At 38.6% G+C, this 10984-nt stretch overlaps 1 protein-coding gene across 1 annotated transcript in view; it reads left to right on the plus strand.

Annotated features, from left to right (window-relative positions):
- LOC110446097 (protein FAM214A-like) overlaps window positions 1–10984 on the plus strand; it is a gene marked incomplete at its 3' end in the record, with an annotated part of 32828 nt that overhangs the window by 18337 nt on the left and 3507 nt on the right. Inside the window, exons 5-9 of the mRNA XM_021491063.1 lie at window positions 41–1973; window positions 4150–4284; window positions 5501–5574; window positions 5730–5853; window positions 10581–10739. Coding sequence (XP_021346738.1) covers window positions 41–1973; window positions 4150–4284; window positions 5501–5574; window positions 5730–5853; window positions 10581–10739 — 2425 coding nt within the window. The remainder of the gene's footprint in view (window positions 1–40; window positions 1974–4149; window positions 4285–5500; window positions 5575–5729; window positions 5854–10580; window positions 10740–10984) is intronic.

The following is a 10984-nucleotide window of genomic DNA, read 5'->3' on the forward strand; positions in this document are numbered from 1 at the left end:
ACTGAAGGGTATATATAATTATATGTGTTGTCTGTTTCAGGGTGTACGCCCCTGGTGAATCAGTGTGTCATGGATTCACTTCCTTACCGGAAAAACACCACTTCCCGATCGCTGACCTGTCACATTCGGCAATACGTGCCGAAGTATCGTCTATTCCGCGCCAGCAGACTATTCCAATATTCCTCTGTACTGAAGAGGACACCATGGGTGGGCTCACACGTAAACGTAAGAGCCCAGTGCAGCAGGGTGATCACTGCGCGGGGGAGGCCAGTCCATTCAGTGTGTACGATGAGAAGAAACAAAGCCTACCTGTAAAGAAGCATTTACCTGCCAGACTTAGACCAGGCTATGATAGAGAATCTGTCTGTTCTCAACCAAAGCCATGTACATACACGTCGCCCTACGAGATTCCAGACAAGTCAAAAGTTGTTGGAAAACAAAAGGATGGCGGTCTGCATTCAGATTCGTGCTCTTCCATTGATCCTTCACCAGTGATGCAAAAAGACGACATCGAAGGGAAAAAATGCTGGTCGAGTTATTCTTCCATTGCTTGTGAAACACAGTATGAATTACGAAAACCACCAAAAAGTCAACCTCAAAAACGTACCAAAAAACTAGAAAATTTCTCTCTCATTGACGATAATTTAAACGATCAACACTTCAGTGAAGGAAATACATGCAAAACGAGGCCGAAGTCTGACCAAAGTCTAGACACTGGTCAGTCCTGTTCAAGACTTGGCTATGAATCTGAAAAGCCCAGTGGTAATATTTCCGAAAAGATATCTGCGATGAAACAAACATTTCGGGGAAACCCTCTCGATTTGTCGGATCATCACCATGAAGCGTCTTACTCCAAGGGTCACGAACCTTCTGTTCTTGTGAAGCGCTTACCAAGCCCAAAGGTTCTTCTCACCAGCACAGGGAACACGAAAGGATCTCCCGTGTTCTTCAAGCGTCGAAAGATTGACCTCGGCGCCCCAGGGGACCAGTACGATACCGTAACGGAGGATCGCGTTCTGTCGGATGCAATAAGTGATTTAGTGAAGCCACTTAAATCTGAAGATATTGAAGCCTACCTTTCTAGTCTATCTCATCATGTGCCTGTTTCGGAGAAAACCAGCACAACCCTTGATAACATTCCACTAACACAATGTCGATTCTACATAGGAGATGATACCAAAAAGAAAACAGACGTTCCACAACCCCAATCTCGACACGATATGAAATTGGACCGAAATCAATCCAAAAAGCTTGAGAAAGTAAATTCCAAGCACTCTGTTGTACGACATTTGTTTAAAAAGAGTCTTTCAGAACCCGGGCCTAGTCTTTGCCAATTAGAAACTTGTGAAATTAGTCTCAGCAGTAGTGAAAACGATCATTCTGAGACCGTGTTATCCAAGAAACATTCAATTCCTCAAAATGTTGAAGATAATTCTGAAAATGGATATTCTGACGATTCGACACCCACAAACAGTCTTTCAGATTGTAATGATGTACTAACTTCCAGCCATTTATCATCAAACTCATCTTCTATATCCACTGGTGTTTCAACCAAGAGATCCCCTCCAGTCTCTTCATATGCTTGGGAGGCATCCTCGGACCTTAGCTTGTCAAATGCAAAGAAAGAGCAGCAAGGGGAGGTAACTCGTGAGGAAAAGCATGATGTTCCAATCTGTAACAATAGGGACGATTCTTACTTTGAATTGGAGAGAGGATTCTCAAGTCTTGATATAAAATGTGATTCTAGTCTTTCTGGGTCAAACTTCAACAACCGTGATTGGACAGGAAATTCAAACGCTAACTGTGATCTTACGGTAGTAACAGGTGATGACGGAGGATCATCTGTAAATGGTGATGCCTCCAAACGCGACGATATCTGTGATAAAAATAACCTGTCGAAGAGTAGGAAGACAGGGGGAGCAACTCTGTGCAAACACATACTGACAAAGGAGCTGCAAAGAAACCTACACAATGTAAGTAAACAACAACAGTTCTATAGTAGTGTGTTTACAATAGCTTTTTTAGATTCCTTAAGGTAATAGGATTGTGTCACCATTTCTAAGTAGAATTTCTTCAAATTTTGTAGTTATATTGCTTTAATGTAAATAAAATTTTCTGCCACAAAAAAAATATAGGTTGTCAGAATTTTAAGGATTTTAAATGGAAATTTATGTAAAAAGGAGTGAATTTTGAAAAAAAAATGAAAGACACGATATTTTTACAAAATCATGTCAATAAAAATGATACTGACATATATTAGTATTGCATAAATGTATATCAATTTAATATATGCTGAAATTGTGTAAATTTTATCCTCTATACACGATATAAAAATTGACATTTTATGATAAAACCATATACACATAGTAATTGTAGGCAAGAGTTATCGTTCTTGAAAAACTTCACAGTAGTGAAATAGGTAGCCGGTTTCCTGAAGTACAGAACAATGGACACATGTGACTCATTGATAAAAAAAAAACCTGAATTAAAACCTGGATTGCTTTGAAATACTTTAATATTGAGAGAACACAATGTTCTGTCAATAATACACATACAATATTCATCAGTTTAATGTTAAACATTAGAATTTGCGGAAATTGTGTAACTGTCTCCCTACATTGGATTTTCAACTAGGGATATACTTCCTGTTTCCGTTTATCAATACACTCCAATGACCTTAAGGTCGAATGAGTGTATTGATTAACGGAAATAGGAAGAACATCCCTAGTTGAAAATCCAATGTAGGGAGACAGTATCACAATTTCCGCATATATTCTAATGAGTTTAGAGTTGCATTTGTTTAATCTTAACCCTTTCACCCCTATGTAACTTTAGTAGACTGTTCCATGCATTGATCTGGATGAGTCCATTATGGTCTACAGTGGTGAAAGGGTTAAACTGATGAATATTGTATGTTTAATATTGACAGAACAGTGTGTTCTCTCAATATTAAAGTATTTCAAAGCACTCCAGGCATTAATTCAGCTGTTTTTTATCAATGAGTCACATTGTGTCAATTTTTCTGTACTTCAGGAAACCGACTACCTATTTCGTTCACTACTATGAAGTTTTTCAAGAAAGATAACTCTTACATGCAACTACTATTTGTATATATATATATATATGGTTTTATTATAAAATGTCAATTTTTAATTTCAGCTTTTATTAAATTGATATGCATTAATGCAATACTTATCTATGGCATTTTAATTTTTATTTACATTATTTTTCAAAAAATTGGTTTTCATTTTTTTTTCAAAATTCACTCATTTTTACATAAATTTCAATTTCAAAAATCTTTAAAATTCTGACAACCTATATTTTTTTTTGTGGCAGAACATTTCCTTTACTTCAAAGCAATATAACTACAAAATTTGAAGAAACTCTACTGAGAAATGGTGACACAAACCTATTACCTTAAGTTGTTGGTGATTTCATTAATACGCTATAATTGTAGTCTCATTAGAACGATTTGACCGATACCAATACCATACCTGCCAAGTCAACTGTATTTGTGACTGTATTGTTGACCACAGTTTATTTTTTAATCTCTCACATTTGCTCATCCAAACATCTGACATGTTTATTAAAGCTTTGAAATACTATTATATACTCCATAAAAAGACAAACTTTTACATTAAAAAGCAAAAACTTGAGAGTTTTAGTGCTGGGATACTGATTTTGATGACTTTGAAAGTTAACGTGCTGAAATTACCAGCAATAAGGAAGTTTGATTTGCATTTTGACCAGCTGGCATCTATGACTTTCAACTGTATTGTTGAAAACTTAGCAGGTTTGCGTATAAGTGTGCATGTTATACTAGTGAATACATTATTTGTTAAATGAAACAAAAGAAGTTTTGTACGAGATGTGCTGAAGTATATATACACCAATACCATTGGGTCAAATTTTCTTTTCTTTTGGAGTATTGTAGAAATTTCCTTTTAGAGAAAATAAAAAAGTGGCATAAATGCATCTCTTTCATTACAAATAAAATTTTGATGTTCAAGAAAAGTAATGGTTATTATAATTGAAAATATTTTCACTTTTTCCAATTTTGTAAAAATGGTGCATTTTTCTCCAATTAATCCCTTTGAAAATCAAAGAGTATTAAAAAATCACAGATGTCCCATGCTTTCATCGTAATAGGAGGAAGCTATAACACAGTGCTTACGGATGGAAAAGCCACAGAAGTCGGACATCTTTGAGTTCCGCCAGACTCTGGATAGGAGCTCTGCAATGGTCTTCAATACCTCCACTGGACTACCTTCCCGTTCTAGTCCGGTAAGAGTTACTCCCCCTGAATTAACTCATTCACCCCTGAAATTTAATAATGAACTATTCCAACCTTTTAATTGGAAGAGTTCAAATGTGTATTCAGGGGTGAATGAGTTAAGGGCATCCTCACCTGAAGCTGTTGTCTAGTAAAATAAGCTGGTTGGTTGGTTAGTGTTTTACTTACATTACTGTACATGTGTCCAAAATGATGGAGGGTGGTGGGGGACTGGAGGGGCTCTCTGATAGGTGGGGGGTGTCAGGGGGGGGGGCTCTCATTCTAAAGGAAAATCTCTTTGAAACATTACAATTTAGACATGTTTTCAGGGCTGAACAAGTGAACTCACTTCAAATTTATTGATGTTCATATACCATCAATTAAAAAAAATATCACACATATACCTCAGTGTAATGGTATGTTGTCCCGAGACAACAGTTACACAGACATCCGTGTGACCTTGTATAATACTTTCATTTTTATTTTTGTGTGTTTTGTAATAATTAACTTTATAATTGCAAAAGTTGTTAAGTAATGAGAAGTGTTATTATATATATATATAATGAGACATTCCATAGCAAATTGAGATTTCTCACATTTACCGGGCCAGATTTCCACATGCACAATATGTTCCACGTTTTTGATATCTCTCGTTGACTCACTTTATGTGATAGTGCATCTTGCGCAAGAATAGGTCCTCTACATCAGCGTTCCTTGTCCGCGATGCTCTCAGCTTAATTGCTGCCTTCGGCTGTCTTTAGCCGAGGGGACTATTGGTTTTATATAATAGCTAAATTCTAGTATATCAGTTATATCTTCTTGTAATATATATGATGTATATGTACATGTAACTGTCCTGTTTCACTGTGTCTTGATAAAGGAGCAGATTGCTCCGAAAATTTGACAACCTAAACTTGTCCACACTGTTGGAATTGCTTCTTTGCCCCATATATATAGAACTAAATGTCTTAAAAAGTAATTCTGTGTATAAATACGATGTTAGTACAATGTATTATCAGATGGTTCTCCATGCACGTGGGACCAGTCTTGTACCGTTGTTCAATAAGAACCTTTTTATGTATATTGACATTGATATAGCGCATTGTATGTCACAGTTTTAGAAACATTACACCTCCACCATATCTATATATAACAGATATGAATAATAATGATTCGTAGTTGCTTGAAACTTTTATTAAAAATCCAAAATCTTTGGTATTTCCATAGGCTCCAGTGAAAAGGAAGTCCACGGGACGATTTGACTACGACAACACGCTGATCAACGCTCGCGCCATCAAAAAGTAGGTGACCCAGTCGGCAAGTAAACAGTATCTCTCGGTACTGAACAGATTTCTGACATTTTGAAGTTTAATGTCATTTCAATGCAATTCCTGACATTATATACTTTTTCTTTTTACATATCTTTGAACAAGAGCTGCCTGTTATCTGTTTGTAGTGCTTTGTCCTGTTCCAAGCTGGTGCTCCATTCCGAATGTACCGGAGTTGCCGACGACAACTCCAGCAAAGTACTAAGTACCAGTGCACCAGCGTCTACCAACTGTCTCTTAGGAAACTTCGAGGTATTTTGATATCTTCAGTTAAAACACTTTATTAGGGTTTGTATAGACCTCAATAAGTGCTTGAAAGTATGATGGAGCGTTGATCATTGTAATATTATTAGAATCTTGGAGCTGTTTACTGGCATTAAATTGTCAGGTTTTCCACTCCTTGGAGCAGAACTTGACTATTATGGACATAATCCACTAGGTCGCGGGTTCGAGCCCTACGTGATGCAGTTGTCAGGAGTTGTCCTTCACCACCAAAACCTGGCTTGTCCTTAAATGAACACAGCAGCTGCTAGGACATAAAACACAAATCAAAGCTAATGTTAGGACTGAAAACCCAAAAGAGTCTACTGGTATTCATAATTTCATGACAATCATTTCTGTAACATTTTGAAGCTTTATAAATAACAACGACATCCATTAGATTATATTTTCTCCCACCCTTCACAGATGTGTCTCCCGTTTTAGCCAGAAAAAAATCAGCTTGTCACCCCCCTAGAGGGAGATAGCCTTGTGCCGATTAGCACGTTTTCAGTTGTGATATCATTAAAATGCGTCACCGGTAATTGTGACGTCATCAAAAGTGAATGAAGATATTCATACCCCACATGTGTTTTTGTTTACACTACTGTCGGTGGAGTTGTGAAGGAAATAATAGGATGGGAGAAAAACAATCATCCCCTACCTTGAGGGTGTGACAGAGAAATCTTCATCCCTCAGGGTGATATTCAAATCACCCTGCGTCCGTGGTCCGTGGTCTGTCCGTGGTCCGCCGTCTGCCGTCCGTCCTTAAACAATTCTTGTTATCAGTATTTCTCAAGAAGTACCAGAGGGATCTTTCTCAAATTTTATATGCAGGTTCCCCTTGGTCCTTAGCTGTGCAGGGCAACTTTTGAGACTGATCGGTTTAAAACAACATGGCCGACAGGCAGCCATCTTGGATTTTGATAGTGAAAGTTTGTTATCGCTATTTCTCTGGAGGTATCAGAGGGATCTTTCTCAAATTTTATATGTAGGTTCCCCTTGGTCCTTAGCTGTGCAGGGCAACTTTTAATACTGATCGGTTTAAAAGAACATGGCCGACAGGCAGCCATCTTTGATTTTGATAGTGAAAGTTTGTTATCGCTATTTCTCAAGAAGTCCCAGAGGGATCTTTCTCAAATTTCTATGTAGGTTCCCCTTGGTCCTTAGCTGTGCAGGTCAACTTTTGAGACTGATCGGATAAACAACATGGCCGACAGGCAGCCATCTTTGATTTTGATAGTGAAAGTTTGTTATCGCTATTTCTCAAGAAGTACCAGAGGGATCTTTCTCAAATTTTATATGTAGGTTCCCCTTGGTCCTTAGCTGTGCAGGGCAACTTTTGAGACTGATCGGATAAACAACATGGCCGACAGGCAGCCATCTTGGATTTTGATAGTGAAAGTTTGTTATCGCTATTTCTCAAGAAGTACCAGAGGGATCTTTCTCAAATTTTATATGTAGGTTCCCCTTGGTCCTTAGCTGTGCAGGGCAACTTTTGAGACTGATCGGATAAACAACATGGCCGACAGGCAGCCATCTTGGATTTTGATATTGAAAGTTTGTTATCGCTATTTCTCAAGAAGTACCAGAGGGATCTTTGACAAATTTTATACATAGGTTCCCCTTGGTCCTAAGCTGTGCTGGGCAACTTTTGAGACTGATTGGATAAACAACATGGCCGACAGGCAGCCATCTTTGATTTTGATAGTGAAAGTTTGTTATCGCTATTTCTCAAGAAGTACCAGAGGGATCTTACTCAAATGTTATACATAGGTTCCCCTTGGTCCTAAGTTGTGCAGGGCATTTTTTGTGACTGATCGGATAAACAACATGGCCAACAGGCAGCCATCTTGGATTTTTATATTGAAAGTTTGTTATCGCTATTTCTCAAGAAGTACCAGAGGGATCTTTGACAAATTTTATACATAGGTTCCCCTTGGTCCTAAGCTGTGCTGGGCAACTTTTGAGACTGATTGGATAAACAACATGGCCGACAGGCAGCCATCTTTGATTTTGATAGTGAAAGTTTGTTATCGCTATTTCTCAAGAAGTACCAGAGGGATCTTACTCAAATGTTATACATAGGTTCCCCTTGGTCCTAAGTTGTGCAGGGCATTTTTTGTGACTGATCGGATAAACAACATGGCCAACAGGCAGCCATCTTGGATTTTTATATTGAAAGTTTGTTATCGCTATTTCTCAAGAAGTACCAGAGGGATCTTTGACAAATTTTATACATAGGTTCCCCTTGGTCCTAAGCTGTGCTGGGCAACTTTTGAGACTGATTGGATAAACAACATGGCCGACAGGCAGCCATCTTTGATTTTGATAGTGAAAGTTTGTTATCGCTATTTCTCAAGAAGTACCAGAGGGATCTTACTCAAATGTTATACATAGGTTCCCCTTGGTCCTAAGTTGTGCAGGGCATTTTTTGTGACTGATCGGATAAACAACATGGCCAACAGGCAGCCATCTTGGATTTTTATATTGAAAGTTTGTTATCGCTATTTCTCAAGAAGTACCAGAGGGATCTTTGACAAATTTTATACATAGGTTCCCCTTGGTCCTAAGCTGTGCTGGGCAACTTTTGAGACTGATTGGATAAACAACATGGCCGACAGGCAGCCATCTTTGATTTTGATAGTGAAAGTTTGTTATCGCTATTTCTCAAGAAGTCCCAGAGGGATCTTTCTCAAATTTTATATGCAGGTTCCCCTTGGTCCTAAGCTATGCAGGGCAACTTTTGATACTGATCGGTTTAAAACAACATGGCGGACAGGCAGCCATCTTTGATTTTGATAGTGAAAGTTTGTTATCGCTATTTCTCAAGAAGTCCCAGAGGGATCTTTCTCAAATTTTAACTGTAGGTTCCCCTTGGTCCTAAGCTGTGCAGGTCAACTTTTGAGACTGATAGGATAAACAACATGGCCGACAGGCAGCCATCTTTGATTTTGATAGTGAAAGTTTGTTATCGCTATTTCTCAAGAAGTACCAATGGGGTTTTTTCTCAAATTTTATACGTATGTTCCCCTTGGTCCTTAGCTGTGCTGGACAACTTTTGAGACTGATTGGATAAACAACATGGCCAACAGGCAGCCATCTTTGATTTTGATATTGAAATTTTGTTATCGCTTTTTCTTGGGAAGTATCAGAGGGATCTTTCTCAAATGTTATACATAGGTTCCCGTTGGTCCTAAGCTGTGCAGGGCAACTTTTGAGACTGATCGGATTAACAACATGGCCGACAGGCAGTCATCTTGGATTTTGATAGTGAAAGTTTGTTATCGCTATTTCTCAAGAAGTACCAGAGGGATCTTTCTCAAATTTTATATGCAGGTTCCCCTTGGTCCTAAGCTGTGCAGGGCAATTTTTGAGACTGATCGGTTTAAAAAAACATGGCCAACAGGCAGCCATCTTTGATTTTGATAGTGAAAGTTTGTTATCGCTATTTCTCAAGAAGTCCCAGAGGGCTCTTTCTCAAATTTTAACTGTAGGTTCCCCTTGGTCCTTAGCTGTGCTGGTCAACTCTTTAGACTGATTGGATAAACAACATGGCCGACAGGCCGCCATCTTGGATTTTGATAGTGAAAGTTTGTTATCGCTATTTCTCAAGAAGTACCAAAGGTTTTTTTCTCAAATTTTATACGTAGGTTCCCCTTGGTCCTTAGCTGTGCAGAACAACTTTTGAGACTGATCGGATCAACAACATGGCCGACAGGTAGCCATCTTGGATTTTGATAGTGTAGGTTTATTACCGCTATTTCTCCGGAAGAACTAGAGGGATCTTTCTGAAATTTTGTATGTAGGTCCACTTGGTCCTAGCTGTGCAGGGCAATTTTAGAGACTGATCGGATAAACAACATGGCCGACAGGCAGCCATCTTTTTGACATTGAAGGTTTGTCAGTACTATCTCTCAGGAATAACTTGACGGATCTTTCTCAAATTTTAAATGTAGGTTCCCCTTGATCCCTCGTTGTGCATGTTATATTATGAGACTGATCATAAAAACAAAATGGATTAAAAGAAGAACTAAACATCTTTCTCATATTGCAATGATCGATTCTAATTCTTTCACATTAAGTACTGTACTAGTAAATATGTGAAATGACAAACTCACTTTGAAGGTTGGCTTTCATACACATCAGATCAAAAGTTACCTCAAGGTGCATTCACTGTTAACATGACTCGATCAAACAGATTAGAGGAAAGAAGAGAAAAGATCAAACTGACAAAGAACTAATGAAGATGGTACAAAGGTGGGCGCCAAGATCCCTCTGGGATCTCTTGTTTGTTTGTTTGGTTGTCTAACCCTCTGGTTGGAGATTTCTCTATCACAGCAAAGAGGCCTAGGGTAATGATATGTTGCCAGTAGCATAGTGTGATGAAGGGCTATCAAGGAGTTTAACTTAATGGCCTTTTTAGACTTTCAATGTAGCAGGGGACTAAGTGTGGTAAAATCTATCAACAGGTTCTTTAGTGGTAATGCTATTTAGCCTGTAGCTTTATTTTTGTCCACTTTTAAAGTTGCAAGTGCGAGATTCATACCAGGTGAGTAATACAGACCCAATGGGCCTCTTGGTTTATGTTGTATTGACATTTATACTGGTATTTAATATTATGCCATAAGAGGGTTCATGTTGTATGGATATAACTGCTTGACCGTTAACATTACATTTGTGTTCAATCTGCATAACACAAGTTGTCTGTCTAATTCTAGGAATCTGTATTGAATGGTCGAATAGAGCCTGTTGGGGTGGTCAGTGGCTTTACAGCAGAGATTGGGGCCGGAGGCTGCTTCTGTCCCAAACATGTGACAATACCTGTTACTGCCTACTTCTTCCAGCTGTCAGATGATAATGCCCCCTCGCCCTACCTGGTAAGTCTGACCTCCCTCTCTACCTTGTAAAGTGTGAACCCCTCATCCTACCTTGTAAGTCTGAACATCCCTCTCTACATTGTAAAATGTAATTGAACCCCTCAACCTACCTGGTAAGTCTGACCTCCCCTCTATATTGTAAAGTGTGAATCTCTCACCCTACCTGGTAAGTCAAAACATCTCTCTTTACATTGTAAATTGTGAACCCCTCACCCTACCTGGTAAGTCTGACCTCCCTCTCTACA

Source organism: Mizuhopecten yessoensis, unplaced genomic scaffold (genome assembly GCF_002113885.1).
Source record: "Mizuhopecten yessoensis strain PY_sf001 unplaced genomic scaffold, ASM211388v2 scaffold2515, whole genome shotgun sequence".
NCBI lineage: Eukaryota > Metazoa > Mollusca > Bivalvia > Pectinida > Pectinidae > Mizuhopecten > Mizuhopecten yessoensis.